The sequence below is a fragment of the Ambystoma mexicanum genome, chromosome 8 (genome assembly GCF_040938575.1).
Source record: "Ambystoma mexicanum isolate Mex_15411 chromosome 8, UKY_AmexF1_1, whole genome shotgun sequence".
Lineage (NCBI taxonomy): Eukaryota > Metazoa > Chordata > Amphibia > Caudata > Ambystomatidae > Ambystoma > Ambystoma mexicanum.
Window position 1 is genome coordinate 1,274,383,178 of NC_090929.1, and position 17,847 is coordinate 1,274,401,024.

General features: G+C 46.6%; 1 protein-coding gene across 3 annotated transcripts in view; it reads left to right on the plus strand.

Annotated features, from left to right (window-relative positions):
• Positions 1–17,470, plus strand: part of DNTT (DNA nucleotidylexotransferase) — a 2,032,862-nt gene extending 2,015,392 nt beyond the window's left edge. For all 3 annotated transcript variants that reach the window (XM_069611395.1, XM_069611396.1, XM_069611397.1), the window contains one exon: positions 17,075–17,470. In XM_069611395.1, coding sequence (XP_069467496.1) covers positions 17,075–17,161 — 87 coding nt within the window. In that variant the 3' untranslated portion in view covers positions 17,162–17,470. The remainder of the gene's footprint in view (positions 1–17,074) is intronic.
• The last annotated feature ends 377 nt before the right edge of the window (positions 17,471–17,847 follow it).

The following is a 17,847-nucleotide window of genomic DNA, read 5'->3' on the forward strand; positions in this document are numbered from 1 at the left end:
CTTGAAATAGGGGCGAGTTTCAGGTCAGGACAATGGTAGTCTTCAAGGTAGATTTCAGCCTCTGGCTGGGGCCTCATTACGAGTCCGCCGACCCGGACTTAACGCCAACGGTAAAACCATACCGGCGTTGTTTCCGTGACCGTGCAATCATGACCCACGGACCCGGAAAAACCACCACCACAAACCGCCACCGCGGAGTTAAGGGATCCGTAGAATGCGACGGTGGCGAAACCACCCAGTTACCGGCAACACAAAACACTATGGGCATCACAGACATGGAAACACTGCCACAAAAATGGTGGAAAAACCATGGCCACAGAGGCGGTATCGATGCCACTGCAAACATGACATTAAACAGTACCAGGTGAGGTGAATCAGGCCACAGGTGCCCCAAATGAGGCCAGCCGGAGCCAGCAGGTCACTGTGAAGGCTACACCCAGGCCAACTACAAACACAACAATGCAGGCAGCAGCAGCATTGGGACTGGGACTATTGAACCTACAGGCAGCAGTGCACATGGTGGCAGCAATGGTGCAGAGGAGGATGAGGCGGAGGAGGCGCAGGCATCAGTTAGCAAACCCTGCACCCATGCCAAACCCAATTGCGCAGCCGGCACGACCCGCAGGCAGCCTGCAATACCCCGCATCAGGGCCTCACCCTGGAACCTGACCCCAGGACAGATCCACACATTATACCGGCTGGACCGTCCAACAATCATGTACATCACCGCCATGATTGAGGACGACATCAGCAGCCACATTGCCATCTCGACCGCAATCCCCCCCCCTCCTGAAGGTGGTGTCAGTACTGCATTTCCTAGACACCAGAACTTATCAGCACACAGTTGGTGAGCTGCACATGCTCTCACAACCCTGTTTTTCAAAAATATTGGGACAGGTACTGGACGCTCTGCTGCGCCATGTGTCGGAACACATCGCCCTACCCAGTGCACTTGCAGAGGTCATTGCAACCAAGTTGGCATTCCATGCCACTGCAGCCATGCTAAATTGCATAGGTGCATTAGACTGCACCCACATACAGCTGACAGTACCACGTGCAATGGAGATGGTGTACCGCAATAGGAAACAGTACCACTCACTGAATGTACAGATGGTATGTGATGCCGGACTGCTGATTACACATTGCTGCGCACGTTTTCCGGGGTCAACACATGACTCAATGGTCCTGCGGAATTCCACATTGCCACGCTACATGGAACGCTATACTGGACAAAGCACATGGCTATTGGGTGAGTACAACTGCCAATGCATAGGCCCTGTGGAAGTGTGTTGAGTGCCCAGACCAATGACCTGTGTAAGTGGGCTGCTACAACTGCACATGCATCACCCCCTGGCCCATGTAATGGACGGTCAGCATAACCCAAACATCACATATCTACACATGACAGGTTGCCTCAGTACACACCCTGCCTAAGGAGACATATGACCAAAGCTACCAACAGGCCATACAAGTTGATCCACTCAATCCAGCCACCCACACTTAGGACCACTTCCCCCCCAAAGCACAGGACGGCTGCACATGAGATATCCTGTAACAGCCAAATCATCACATGCTATGGAATGACTCCCCCATGTGTGCTTGTCATTGCACAGTGCCTTACTTACCAACCACTATCGTGTATAAGGTCCACTTCATATGCACAGCAAGTAATAGTGCAATGCCGAAATGCCACCATCTACAACAATTACCCATGGATGGCAATCACCCGCCCTTCCGACCACGGTTAGGCCCGTATGGATGAATGTATGATGACACAATATTTCATTGCATCAGATCGTGAGATGAACCACAAACACTGACATGTCCCACACATTTACATCCCATGTAGGTGATGCTGGATATGCACTCACGCCATGGCTGATGACACCTGTACGGAGGCCAAGGAACAGGCATGAGGAGGTGTACAACAGGGCACACGTCCGCACACATTGCATGATTGTGAGGACATTTGGTCTACTGAAGGCCAGGTTCCGCTGCTTGAGCAGATCTGGAGGATCACTGCTCTACAACCCAGTGAAGACGGGTAAAATTGTGCTTGTGTGTGCCATGCTGCACAATCTGTGATTGCGCAGGAACATTCTGCTGCCCCAGATGCAGAAGATGAAGATGGGGATGGAGATGGGGATGGCGATGGGGATGGGGTGGCAGCACAACCTCCCAGGGGTGCGCAAGATATCTAACAAGCACGGGATGCACTCATTTGCAATTACTTTTGAGAGACTGCACATTGACAGCAAAGCATGGATATGACGATGCCAGTGAATAAATGATTTTTGTCTGCTAATGAAATGACAGATGTCCACTCATTAAGGTAGTTTTCAAAGGTTTTGTATTATCAATTAAACAGGGAAGAAAGTGCATTGGGTAGGGAAGCTGTACACCCATGCCCACCCACCACCCAAACGTTCCCACCCCCAACCAGGCCCCTAACAACTAACCACCTAATGGCCAACCCCCACCACCCAAACATTCCCAACCCTCCAACACCCATGGGGCCTTATTACGAGTCAGGCGTTAAGGGGTTAACGGCGCCGTAACCGGCGCCGACCTTTAACGCCTGATTCTGAGGTCCCTTTGCGCCATGGTGAGTTTAACGCCTGCTTTTTGCAGGCGTTAAAATCCATGGCGCTAAGGGACCATGGTGCTAATTACGCCACCGTAATTTACGGTGGCGTAATTAGCGCCTTGCCCACTCCCATTATGCCCTATGGGGCAAAAATGGGAATGGGGAAGGGTAAATGGGAAATGGGGATTTACTGCCCCACTCACCTTGGAATGGAGCGTTAAATCCACCATCCACCATGGTGTAAACGTAGTTTACACCATGGTGGTAAGGGTAATGAGGCCCATGGTGTCCCGAAATGTCATGTTGACTGGCATCCCCACATGCCACTATTTGTGGGGGTGCTTGTGCGCAGGTGTGTCCTTGCTGGTGGATCCAGTCAACCGACTTGAACGCCTCCGTGGGCTGCCAGTGGCAGAGCTGGATGGGGTGGTGCTGGCTGAGGTGACTGTTGGTGTAACTATGGGCAAGCGTCCTTGAAACGCCTGCTGGGCTACCAACATTGACTCGGCAATGCTGGACTGCACACTGTTCCCTTCCCTGACATGGCGTGCCAGGGTGAGAATAGTGGCCGCAAATCATCCAATCGACCTGGTAAGCAGGCGCACCGATGTGGCATTGCTCTCCCGCTGCAGCCTGGCCTCCTCCGGCTGCAGCCTGGCCTCCTCCCGCTGCAGCCTGGCCTCCTCCCGCTGTTGCATGGCCTCCTCCCACTGCAGCCTGGCCTCCTCCCGCTGTTGCATGGCCTCCTCCCCCTGCAGCCTGGCCTCCTCCAGCTGTCTTTCCACCAGCTGTGTCAGGGTGGCCTGTTGTTGCTCGATGTGCTGCAATCCTGTACAGAGCTCGGCCATGGATGGAGTTGGGGAGCGCATGGGACTGTGCAGTTCTGGGGGGCTGAACTGTAGGTCATGGATGGGTGACAGGCCATTCATGTTGTCCCCCTCACCCTGTTGTACTGCTTTGACCTTCATGGCCGGGGCACTCCCATCACTTGATGCAGCCTCCTCAGCTGTGCTGATGGGTTGCGAATCTTCATCTGGGGCCAGGGTGGGTGGCTGCATGGGGATGGTGTCGTCGGCTGGTGTGCCTGCTGCAGCTGGTGTGCCTGATGTTGCCGGTGTGCCTGCTGCAGCCGGTGTGCCTGGTTCTACCGGTACCTCTGTGCCAGAGCAGCTCGCATCATCCTCCTGGACATGAGTGCTGCGTTGTGCGCCTGCAGATGGCCGCTGCGTAGCCTCTTGTCCGTCGTCGCTGTCACTTGTCACGACTGTGGGGATACAGAGGGCATGCAGTTAGTTGTGTGGTGTTACGTAATGTGTCCATCACATGCATCAAACATCACAATCCATGTCCACTTGCAATTCAACACTTTTGACTATTGATACACACAGGTGTGTGTCTCTCCTTCCAGTCAGGCACGCACTCTGTGCATTTTGAGGGGTCGTGCTTTGGGGATGTGATACTCGTTGTTTGGCCAGTCAGTGGGTCCATTGGGTCACTCCTGCCCTGTTTGGGGGGGGCATTGGGAGTGGATCCATTGGGTCACTCCTGCCATGTTTGGGGGTGGGGGCATTGGGAGTGGGTCCATTGGGTCACTCCTGCCCTGTTTGGGGGGGGCATTGGGAGTGGGTCCATTGGGTCTCTCCTGCCCTGTTTGGGGGGGGGATTGGGAGTGGGTCCATTGGGTCACTCCTGCCCTTTTTGGGGGTGGGGGAATTGGGAGTGGGTCCATTGGGTCACTCCTGCCCTGTTTGGGGGGGGCATTGGGAGTGGGTCCATTGGGTCACTCCTGCCCTGTTTGGGGGGGGGCATTGGGAGTGGGTCCATTGGGTCGCTCCTGCCCTGTTTGGGGGTGGGGGAATTGGGAGTGGGTCCACTGGGTCACTCCTGCCCTGTTTGGGGGGGGCATTGGGAGTGGGTCCATTGGGTCACTCCTGCCCTGTTTGGGGGGGGCATTGGGAGTGGGTCCATTGGGTCACTCCTGACCTGTTTGGGGGGGCATTGGGAGTGGGTCCATTGGGTCACTTCCAATCACACGTATGGCTTTGTACTCTGTGCACTTACCAGCATCTGCAGGTAGGCTCACTCCTGCCACTGCCTCTCCTATGCAATGGATGCCTTCGAGGTGCATGACACTGCTGCAGCGCTCCTCCCACGATTGCAGCTTCAGAGGGGATGAAGCGCTTCCACCAGTACCAGTGCTGTGTTGGTGGTGTGCTGTGATGAGGTTGCGCACCCAGAGACTGAGGTCATCCCACCTCTTGTGGCACTCCTTCACTGAGCGTGTGGTCACGCCAACCGCTGTGCACTTGCATGCTGCCTCTGCCCACACCTCCTTGCACTTTGCTGAGTAGCGCGCAGCTGATCTGCACTAAAGAGCATTTCAGCATGCTCAACAATGTGCTCCAGCAGTACTGTGAGCTCAGCCTCACTGAAGCGCTGCTTTCTCTGTCTGCGTGCTGGTATCCTGGATGCCATGATGGTGTTGGATGGTTTGTCAGTCTCAGGGAGGTGATCTGACCTGTGGTGTCTGAGGATGGCAGTGGATTGTGCTTTATATAATGGCCGCCTCTCTGTTTTTCCATTTTTTTCCCTGCGGTCATGGTATTTCCGCTTCCGGTGTTTCCGTGTCGGCGGGGCGGACACGGTTCTAGCACCATTTTCTGTGGCGCTAAGTCAGCACGAGTAGGTGTTTACGTGACGGCAGTGACTCTGTTTCCACCTCGGTGTGTTGCGCGCGACCCACGTGCCATAATCGGCCCTTCTTTCCGCAACCTTGCGGTCGCGGAATCGGAGTCACCGCCGACACGGAATCACCGCATTCCAGCAAAGTGGACTCGTAATGAGGCCCCTTGTGTGTGGATTGAACCGCAGCCTCAGGATGAGCTGGGTCTTAGAGGGGATGGGCATTACATGTTTTGACGAGGATCAGGTATTGTCCTTGGGTGAGGTACTGTGACAGGGCAGATGCGACTGTGTGTTAGGGTTTACTTTGGCGGGGGAGAGCAGTGAAACAGTGTCACTAATTTGCTGTGTGATGATGTCACAACAATGCAATTATATTATAACGAAATATTTGTGGTTATAACGACCTGATTATATGATTTTTCCATACTGTAAATGTGGGTTATGTATTGTGTGCTTAACAAACACATTTCAATTGATGCCCTACAACCAAACACCAACTTGAGAAGTTTAACTCATTCAGGTTAATTCTTATTTACAGTAGCGTCAGTACTGTTAGGTTTTCACCTTTTCTGAGCTATTTTTTCTGATTTTAATTTGCAAAAGTTATTTGTGAAATGTGAAAGCGAAGAAATGTGAAAGTGAAGAAGGGATGTTTGGACCTCTCGGTCTGGAAAACATTCACCCAGTCGGAAGGAATGCACAGTCTCCTATGCCGAACCATTCCAACGCTATTTCAGTATAATCTGCTTTACTCACATATGTTGCCAAATAGTTTATACAACATTAATTTCTGTATGCATATGTTGCCAAATAGTTTATACAACATTAATTTCTGTATGCTTGCAATGAAACAAATATAGATTACATTTTACATTTTATTTAGCAATAGATGTTGTGCGCACCTGTTTTGAACGCGTTTACAAACAGAAATGAAGTTATCGAAATCACTGTTTTGCATGTCTTTCATTCCACTGTAGTGCAGAAAAAGAATTGCAGGATGTAAAGACTACTACCATGATTGAAAATCAGTAGATTCTTGCTATTGGCTTGCAATCTAATTGGACTTGGAAAGAGACGATTTATCACGTGAAGACGTGTGTTATGGGCGAGGACTCATTAAAGGCTGTATGACTTAGAACAATAATCTTTCATAATACCATGAAGTGATTAATTAGATGGGAAACATTGGTGGCTGCGTAGAACTATATTTCACAGAGGCTCCAAACAGCTATTGGAGCGATTAGAAGTAATGGATGACCAAATATAAATAGAACATACACACATTTAATAGAGCTTGAGGATTTCCTTTCACGCTGCCGTGGCTTTGATGAATTGATTAAAGCCATGTCTACAGTGAGCCTTGAACTTTTGGTTAAAAACACTAGATAATATTAGATTTCTAGCTCTAATTGAGCGTTCCATCATATAAGATGATACAAAGTAAAGCATTGAATTCAGACTCCTATCAGAAGATATTTCGCCACATTGCTAATCTGCTACTTTCTTACTCAAACATAAAACACTGTTCTCCCTGAGTTGCATAACCAGTGTAGATACTGTAATGATCTGATTGCTTGTGCGTAATCTTCATTAGATTAGTCATACGCTTCCTCGTCGCAGTCCCTAAAATAAGAATGGTGAACTATATTTCAGGAAATATGCTTTCACTCTGGCTGTTTCAATTTAACAAATGCATTGACAATACATATCCCCTCACTCTGCCCTGGGCAAAGAGCACATGACCAATTACCCACAATCCTGTTTTATTACACTAGAGAGAACACCATATTAAAGAAATGAGTCTCAGAGATGGGTGGTAGGTATTCAAATCAGGGCTGTGACGAGAAAGAGAACAGCTCAGTGTGTCATGAAGATTACCAATAAGTATGCAGAGCATTATTTCTTCATCTCTCATTTTATTTTATTGGTCATTCATAAGGTGCTTATACAGCTCGATTAGTGTTTCAAAGAAAGGCAAATAGGGAAGGGAACAAGGAGAAAAAACAAACAGTGACAAAAGACTGAAAAAAGCCTGTAACAACAGTGGTTCTACAAGGGCTTGAACATTCGGAGCGTGCAAGTGCAGGGAGAGAGAGGGGGGAGAGGGTAAGGGGTTAAGTGCTAGAGGGGCCACTGAGGTGGTTGGGAGTGTCAGTGTGCCCATATCAAAGGCAGAGATCACCTGGTGACAGGGAGGTCAACCGCCACACAAGTAGGCGCTCCAACTTGAGGGACACCACAGGACAGTGAGGCCCGAAGTCCAGTGCAGGGGGGGCCGGTGCTGTGGGCAATTGGACGGAAGGCTAGGGCTCGATTAGACTCTTCAGGGCCCAAGCTGTCAATCTCAGCAACTGTGGGGGACTAGCACGGGAGAGGGCGAGGGAAGGAAGAGTAGAAAAGGCAAGTCTTGAGATGCTTGCAGAACTTGAGGAGATACGGCTCAAGATGGAGAGAGAGAGGGAGGTTGTTCCAAAGGAGGGAGCCAGCCGAGGAAAGGGAGCGACTACCAGCTCTCTGCTTAGAGAAGCGCTTGACCAGCAGAGAGTTGGAGCCAGACAATCAGGAAGATCTGGAAGGAGAGTATTTAGTGAGAGCGAGTTGCAGATAGCGTGGTCACTGGCCACAGACAGCCTTGGGGATGATGCAGAGGGATTTAAATGTGATACTTGCAGCAATCATGAGCCAGTGGAGCGAATTTAGGGCTGGAGGGATGCGGTCCCTGGGCTTGAGGCCAATTCTGGATTTGTTGGAAGGGACGGAGAGAGGAGGAAGGTACATTAATGAATAGGCTTTTGCAGTAGTCCAGCCTGGAGAGAACCTGAGCTGTAGAAACATCAAGCTTCTGGGGAAAGGTGAGGAAAGGGAAGATCCCTATAAGGAGGTGAAGTTGGAAATGGGCCTTCTTGGCAAGGTCCAAGATGTGAGGAATACAAGAAAGAGAGGTTTCAAAGGTGACACCAAAGTTTGTGGCTTCAGAGGAAGGAGAAGAGGGAGTTCCCATAGAGGGCATCCAGAGTGAAGGGAGGAAGCCGGGAACAGAAGTCCGTATAGGAAAGATCTCAGTTTTGCTGGCATTGAGTCAGACATCATTGAAGGTGCACCACGATTGGATAGCGGAAAGGCAGTCAGGAATGACAGAGGAAGAAGGAAAATAGGTAGTAGGAAGTTTGAAGAAAAGTTGAGTGTCATCTGCATAATACTGGAAATATGGGTAAAAGGTAGAGATCAGGTGGGCAAGAGGAGTGAGATAGCCAGGGTGAGCGGATAGAGCCCTGGGGAAGACAAGTGGTAGAAATAGTGTTGGCAGAGGAGAAGGGACCCAGGATAACCTGGGAAGGGCAATCAGTGAGACAGGAAGTATACCAGTCCTGTGCCCAGCCAAAGATGCCAAGGGTGTCATCGAGCCGCTTTATGAGGATAGAATGGTTGACCGTGTCAAAGGCAGAAGAGAGGTCAAGAAGAATGAGAACAGCAGGACAGTTAGAGTCAAGATTTTCGAGCAATTCTTCACAGGTGTTCAGGAGAGCAGTTTCTGTGCATCTGATGCTCGGAATCCAGATTGTTGGTCATGGAGGCAACCAACAAGCTCAGTGTGTTCGGTCAATTGGTCAAAGAGCAACCTTTCCAGGAGTTTCCTAAGGAAGGAAGTTATGGAGATAGGGTGGTAATTGTCAGGGCACGGGGGTTGGCAGAAGGCTTTTTCGGGAGGAGGTGCACAAGGGAGTGCTTGAGAGATGAAAGGAAAGATCCAGATGCAAGTGAACAGTTGCAGAAATCAGTGAGTGATGGAGCGAGGGAACATATGTTGTCCTTTATAGCTCTGGAAGAACAGGGAGAGACCTGTTTGAATGAGACCTTCATAGAGCAGACTACTCTACTGACCTCATCCGTTGTGATAGGAGAGAAGGATGAGAAAGAGGAAGTGTGTGGGGGAAGGACCAGAGGAGGCCGGAGTGTGGGGGAGGAGCAAGAGAAGAGAGAGAAGTCAGGATGTTCTGGGTTTTAGCAGTCAAGTGGGTGGCCAGTGCAGTGCAGAGGGCCTTGGAGGGAAGAGGTGAGGTAGACACTGCAGATGAATTGGCTAGTTCCTTTCAGATTTTGAAGAGTTTGGTCATGTTGTTAATAGCTACAGAAACTCGGGCCTGGATGTGAGTCCTATTCTTGGAGCGAGTAGAGGGACAATGTTGTCTTTGAAGGAGGCCAGTTTATCAGAGGATGAGTTCGAGGTCTGCCACTTCTGTTCAGCAGCTCTGACATTTGTGTTTCAGAGCTGCTATATCAGAGTCGTACCAACTGTTATTCTTGGTGACAAGTTTCAGTTGGATCCTCATAAAAGGGGCAAGAATGTCAAGAGTGTTAGCGATAGGAAGTTGAGGATTGTTGAGCTCACATTCAGTGGGGAGGTCAGTGGGAGGAGGGAGGGGAGGGTGAAGGTAGATGCAAATGCAGCAGCAGACACCCGCTTCATGGGCCTGATGGCTGCGAACGAGGTTGGCAGTGCTGGTGGAGGCTTGTTCACAGGGCTGAGAGGTCCCGGGTGGGAGGAGAGGAGGGAGTGGTCAGACCACGAAAAGCAGAGTGGAGAAAGGGTCTGAGAGCAGAAGGTCAGTATGAATGAAGGCATCAAGAGTGTGTCCGGCAGAGTAGGTAGGGCCAGAAGCGAGAATGGAGAGGGAGAGTGACGTGCAGAGGTCATGGAAGAGAGTGGCGGCCCTGACTGAGGAGATGAGGTGGATGTTGAAGTCACCCAGGAGGAGAGTTTGGAGGTCGAGGCCAGGAGCGAGGAAGAGAAGTCAGCCAGTTCAGATACGGAAGGGGAGATAGGGCCAGGGGGAACTGTAGATAGTGGCAATGGTGAGAGAAGAAGTAGGAGAGATGCCAAACTTGCAGACCAAGCATTCAAAGGAGGAGTAAGATTGGGTGGGTATGAGAGAGGAAGGGAACTACTCTGGGAAAATCAATGCTACACCACCCCCAGCATCGTTAGGTTGAGGTTTGGAGATGATCTTGCAGCCATCAGGGAGGAGGGACCAAAACAGTGACTGAAATGGCATTGAACCACGTCTTGGTGAGAGCAAGGACATTGAGATCGACGTCTTCAAGGAGAAGGCAGATATTAGAAGAATGTTTGATAGCAGAGCGAGCATTGAGCATGGCTAAGGGAAGTCGGTCATCACACTTGAAGGATTTCTGAGGTGGGGTACAGGGGGGTGGTACACTCAACTGAAGTGGTGAAGGAGGAGCAGAGAGAGAACAAGAGGGGGTAGCAGGGGTGGAAAGGAAGTTGATGACATACAGCAGGCATCGGTCAAAAAGGAGGAGTTTGGATTGAGAACCCCGAGCCATGATAGTGCCATTGTGGTAGACATTAATGAAGCATCTACAGGATGAGAAGTGAGCCATGCGTACTTCACATCTAGTGGCACCATTAATGGGAGAGAAAGAGAATGGAGAGAGAGTAGAGATCAGTTGCAGAGTCCCTAGATTTTGAGAGGGCACAGAAAAGAGATATCTGTGACGGTTTGTCTGGAGGTGACACTGACAAAGGTGTCTGCGATAGGTAAACCAGGATTAGAGGACAGGAGATCATTTTGGAACTTTGTTTCTTTGAGACTTCATCAGAGAAGGTGGATTGGTGATAGAATAACAGTTAGAGTAGATAGGAGAGACAGAGCGAGCCATATTGGTGGATGGGAAGGGTGTACAGGGAGAGAGGTAGACTGCACAGGCATAAATGACTCACCAGGTGGCCTAGCAGCCGAGCAAGCAGCTAAATGTCCAACAACAAGTTTTAGGGTGGAGCACGCATCTCTGTAGAGGAGAAAGACCAAGGCAGTAGCGGCAGGTAGAGAGGTTGGCACACCCAAAATTCGAATTTCCCACAGAGCATTAAAAAGCAGCACAAATAGGGGATGCACAGTTGTATGGGTACACCTAAATTCGAATTTCCCACAGAGCACCTAAAAGCAGCACAGAACGAGGATGCACGGTTGTACAGCAAAGCCTAGAGACAGAGCAAACATCAGATCAGCCACTCATTTCAGTGCAATGTAGGAGAAGGCATTAACATTTGAATAATAAGTACACATGTGAGTGGCAGCATATGGTTAAACATGGACTGTGGCTCAAAGATAGAAAATGAGAAGTGCATGTAGAGACAGTTCCAATTGTAGCAGAAGAGCAGGAAAGTGCGGCGAGAGCAGGCTTTGGTCTCAACAGAGAGGGTTAGCAGGGCCTCAAAGGTCGCTGTAGAGGGAGGAAGTCAAAGAGGCCTGCGAGGATGGCTGCTACGTGGTGGAGGCTGAAGATGAGGCATTTGTTGGTGAGGAGGTGCTAACCGCATGCCAGTGCAGAATAGTAGGTGAGATACATCCCGTTGCTAATCATAAGAGGCTATGCCGAGCAGAGACCGTCTTCCACTGACCATAGTTGATAGCTGTGCAAGAATCGTACAATAAAAATAACCCACTGGTAAATACCAGTTCAGAGAAGACCCACAGTCAGGAAGCTGAAAACCAGAAAAAACATAATCAATCAATAATTGTAGAGCCAAAGTTCCCATAACCCCCAGTTGTGTAACCACAGCACCACAACCCTCAATGTATGAGTGCAAACTAAGATGCAAGAGGACTGAGGAGAAATATAGGAATTGCACCGAACACAGTGTGTAGGAAGAACAATCAGATATTCCAAGTAAGCATGTATTGTAGGAAAGAAAACTCCACGAGACACAGTAAGGCACACCATTGCAAAGCGATCACAGAATTTATCACACTTTCTTCACAAGTTCACATGATGGGGTTTTGGTCAATATTGGCTCAGCGCCAATATATAAGAGGCATGCATGGTTCGATTTTGTATCAATATTTTAAAAGGAGGTAGAGGCAGGAGGTTGTTAGTGGTATGGTCAGTGTAGATGTATTGAGATGAGGTTTTCCTTTGAGTTAAATAGGGGCAGTTGGGTGTGAGTTGAAACTAAATTTGCATGTCTACACATACACACACACAGACACACACACACACACACACACACATACACCAACCCCTCCACCCCCCATCCCATGCACCCTCCAGTCCAAGCTACAGCACATGATTCTGGAAACCACTGGTGCCAAGTTGGGGGATGGCAGTGATACAGAGGGAGACAGGGAGGAAGATAGCCAAATCACATTTCAACAAGTGTATTTTGGATTGGAATATTGATATTCATATCTGTAAAACAAAATATCACCAAAGTTGGAAAGCTAAAAGCATTTAAATCATATTTGACCTATAACAATGTAAGCAATGAAAAACAGTTTAATGTATTGTATATTTCATTAGTGACTGTAATTCCTTTACAAGGCTGTCTTTCAGGTTGTCTAAAGTGTAACAAATATAACATGTTAGGGTGGATTACAATTTCTAAAGTGGTATGTGTCTAGATCAATAACAGCTTGTGAGTGAATGAATTCCCTCCAATCCCGAGACAAATTGACAGTCCAGCATTGAAGGGCTAAAACTACACAACTTAAATAACTGGTGACGTAGTGTGGCAAAGCAGTTGGCGTACTATGTATGCTGAACCTTGTGTTAGTATCCACAAACTGTAAGGCAGCAATACAAGGGAATATTGTGTACATACTGCTGTTATTTCTTGACTTGCACATTTATCGTGACATGTCAGCTTCTTGTTTTGGATGAGCACTTGGAAAAATAAAAGCATCAGCACGAGAGATAGTCCAAATCCTCCAAGATGCACTGATGAGGACATTTAAAACAAAGTGCATGAAGCACAGACGAAGGAAAACAAATCCAAAGCACATGTCCTCAGAACATTGGGCTTCATTACAAGCTTGCTGCTATTCTCGCAGTAAACCTGCCAGGATACCGGCAAAGGCTGTTCCCAGTTTCGGGACTCGGTCTGGCGGCTTTGCTGCCGGATTACGAGTGCTGGAGAGATGGGTAAATCCGCATTCAATGCAGGTGCAGGTAATGAGGGCTTTGTTTGCCAGTAGGGACCTGGCTTACCTCCTGCTTTTAGGTGGAGGTAAGCCAAAGTGCCCCACCAGCAAACCCGTAGTCGGGCGGTCCAGTAAAGTGCTGGTATCCGTGAATACCAGCACTTTTTACCAGACCGCCCGACTTGGAATGAGGCACATTGTTTTCTTTATCTCCAGGGAATACCTACATTTTCTTGCCTAATTTGAAGCATCGCCTGTGAACACTGTTGATGCATGCACTGCAAACAGGCTAGATAACCTCTGGGACAATCTCCTCACTCAGTCTGGAGTCTTCAATGTACATAGGTCTGCTCAGACATACATGTGACTGCAAATATTCATCATTCTCTCATTGTCATAAAGACATAAAGAACTGTAACTTCAAATGCTTGTCTCGGTCTTTCTAATACACTTCTCATCTGTGGTCTCCACCATCCGGTTTCAGGTAATATTTTCCTCATCAATAATGTCTTCATACATTTGGTCACCGGGAAATGGCATAGGCAACATTATGGGGCAATATATTGGGTAAATGGGAGCAAGTGTTTCAGGGGTGACCCCGCTCCATTAAAAAAAATATAGGGGCTCCAGGGGTGTATCCCACATGTTCCAAGTGATAACGTTGCCCCAAAAAACAGCACCATTCTTGCACGTCACATTTTTGATGGGATATTATCACATAAAACCCAAAATCCACCATAATGTGATGCCAGATTCCTCAATGCCTAGTTCCTGATGCTCAGCTGCCAGACCCATGTTGTTCATGGCACTTCATCCACCTCCACCTGGAATTAGTGTTCAGTTCGTACCCATTATAACATAGTTCCTGGTGATATAGCTTGCCCGTGCCACTCCAATGCAAGGTGGTGGGTGACATGTTGTGGCGGCGTGACACTTCTGTTCAGATGCTAAAATAAAAATGCATCACTCACAGGTGATGATGCATCGAAAAATACCATTGCCTCATTATGAGTCCGGCGGTATGTGGTTAAAGTGGCAGCAATGGAATTAACACCACATTTACCCCACTGTAGAATCAGGGGGAAATGCAAGTGGATGCTAATCTAGCCAAAAAAATGTGTGCCCGCAGTATTAGCATCAGATTCTCGAGGTAATTCTCAGACACTAAAGGGTGAATATGTTATGCATCCCCACTCAGGTGAAAGAATACCTTTAAGACATTTCTCCACATGCAAACAACTTGTATGAGATAGCAAATTTGTATTGAGAACTACATGATGAACACAAATTAGCCCATTCTCACACCAGACAAGCACATCTCTCAAGCAATAGGGCTGCATGCCCACATCACATTCTCCAAATCTCCTTGCCTCATAGATAGTCTCCCATCCGATCCTCTGCCATCGTTTGCAGCAGTCACTAATTAGCTCACAGCGCAACAACACGGAAAGGGTTTCATAAATGGGGGCAATTAAAAGATTGCAATTAAACTGTCCCGATAGAACTGTTTACCGATAACACAGTAGCAAAGGTCCTTTACTTGTACTACCAGTTTTGTGATTGATGCCTTCACCTGGCCACGTGAAATGGAGTATATAGGAACCACTATTGGATGATAGGATTTGCCAATATTGCATTGTTAGAGGGCCTCTGTGATCATTAACAGGAGTTGCCCATTATCAATCCATTTTGCCAAAACTCATAACAACAATACATTACTGCTAAGGGTTTTTGGTATAGATCACATTCTCTCCGCTCTTAGTCGAGTTGACTAAGCACTCCAACCTCAAATAATGGAATCAAGACACATCACATTGGGTACCCTAAAACCAGTAGTCCATCAAATTAGTGAGAAACTGCATTTGTTCTTGTATCCATCAATAATTTATTTACACTGTTGTTAAATATCCAAGTTCATATGTGATCTGGGATCCTATTAAAATTTTATTTTGATCAAATGTTATGAAAACTAGAGTTAGCATGCCTTTCTCTTTTTGTTCAACATGGAGTTGTGGACTTTTAACACCCATTTTGTATTTTGCTGCCTACTATTCCCTTTACCCTGCCTCCTTCGGAACACTGTGGTTGTCTTTTTTGGTACATCGCTGGGCTCACTATGACTAAAATATTGTGTTATGTTAAAATTCCTGTCGTTTTTGTTCTACAGTTGTGCCAAATAAAATGACTTATCTGCTATGATTTTGCTTGTTGTTTTAATCTTTTTGGTGCCATCCCTTGAATTCTAATGGCAAACCACTACTTTTAAATGCTAGGTTTACATGTAATATACTTAGTGGTTTGCATAATAGGTGGCAGCACTAAACCGTGTTCACCTGAACTAGACTTTTTGACTAAAAGTCAGTATGAAGATGTTGGATTTTAGCAGATCCCACAGTGTAACAAGTAAGGATTCAATACTGTGTAGACTGTTCAGCATTACAGAATTTCAAGCTTTAACTGGTCAATTTTGCATAAAATTGTACATGCACTTTCAACTGTGCTCAAACTAATTTCATTTAGTTTACAGCTAAATACAAATAACCTGAAGACATCAAGATATGTCTTTAAATTGTCCTGAGCATATACCAAGACATCGGTTTTTGTAGAGCGTATTTACAGAAACACGTACATTTTATTCATATATGTATGTTTCCCATGTTTATCACACTGTGGGACAAAAACAATGGTGGGAAAGGCACTATATACCAGTTATTCAATTACATTTTGTGTAGTTATTGAAAGAGATCGAATGCGTGGCTACTAGTCTAAGATCACATTGGAGCTGTTAATGCACAACAAAGTTGAACACTTGAATAAACACAACTGCTTCACTTCATGAATCTGAGATTTTGGTTTATTGTTATTCTGCATCAAATCTTTGTGGAATGGATTAATTATAAGTATGTAATGTATGTGAAATGCAGGTTCATCTAAAACGTTCCAATGAAATTCATTGCCATTAGATTGCTATTTCAGAGAAAGACACCATACACTTTCATATATTATGGATATATGTAAGTATATATTGTGCTTATTCAAAATAGTGATTTTATGGAAATGAATTTCATTTGAAAGCTCTTGAGTAACCAGTTTTTGGCATAGCTTCTACTTTTGATCAGGTTTGACTGAGGAATTGACCTTGATGCAGGGATAGTCATGGGAAAAGGCTCGGCTCTTGTGGTAGGGATGGGCCTCAGCACAGGTCTGAGCCTCAGAGCAAGGCGACTAGAACTGTAAATGCGGTTCATAGCATGGACGTCCTTGGAGCAGGGGGGGCTTTCGATGGTGATCGGCCTAGGGCAGAGGTGGGTCACAAAACGGTGGGGATAGGTCTTGAAGCGGGAATGGCCTTGAAATAGGGATGAATTTTGGAACAATAAAAGGCCTCAAGGTAGATTTTTGTCTCTGGCCAAGGTAGATCTTGGGGTGAATTGAACACACAACGTCAAGATGGGCTGGGTCTTAGTGGGGATGGGCCTTACATGTTTTGACGAGGAGCAGGGATTTTCCTTGGGAAAGGTACTGTGACAGGGCTGATGGGAATGTTTGTTAGGGTTGACTTTGGCTGGGGAGAGCGGTGAAACAGTGTCACTAATTTACAGTGTAATGATGTCACAACAAGGCAATTCTATTATAACTAAATATTTGTGATGTTATAACGACCTGATTATATGACTTGTCCATACTGTAAATGTGTGTTATGTATTGTGTGCTTAACAAACACGTTTCAATTGATGGTCTACAACCAAACATCGACTTGAGAAGTTTAACTCATTCAGGTTAATTCTTATTTACAGTAGCAACATCACGGTTAGGTTTTCACCTTTTCTAATCTATCTTTTCTGATTTCAATTTGCAGAAGGTATTTGTGAAATGTGAAAGCGAAGAAGAGATTTTTGGACATCTCGGTCTGGAATACATTGACCCCGTCGAAAGGAATGCATAGTCTCCTATGCCAAACCATCCCAAAGCTATTCCAGTATAATCTGCTTTACTCATATATGTTGGCCAAGATTTTATATAATATTATTTGCTGTATGCTTACAATAAAACAAATATAAATTGCATCTTACATTTTATGTAGCAATTGATGTCATGCACTAATGTTTTGAACGTATATACAATCAGAAATTATGTTATCAAAATTACTGTTTTGCATGTCTTTCAACTATTCTACTAGTATTCCACTGTAGTGCAGAAAAAGGATTGCCGGATGTAAAGATAAGTACCATCATTAAAAATCAATACAACTTGATACTTGCTATTGGCTTGCAATCTAATTGGTCTTGGAAAGAGATGTGTTATCACATTAAGACATGTATTATGGGTGAGAACTCATGAAAGGCTGCATGACTTAGAAAAATAATCTTTAAAATATCCTGCAGTAATTAATTAGATAGGAATTCTAGGTGGCTGCTTACAACTATATTTCACAGAGGCCCCGAACAGCTATTAGAAGTTATGGATGGCTAAATATAAATAGAAAATACACACATTTAATAGAGCTTGAGGAATTCCTTTCACGCTGCCATGGCTTTGATGAATTGATTAAAGCCATTTTGTCTACAGTGAGCTTTACTCTCTTGGTTAAAAGCACTCGATTAAGAAATTTCTCCACATGCAATTTCAAGA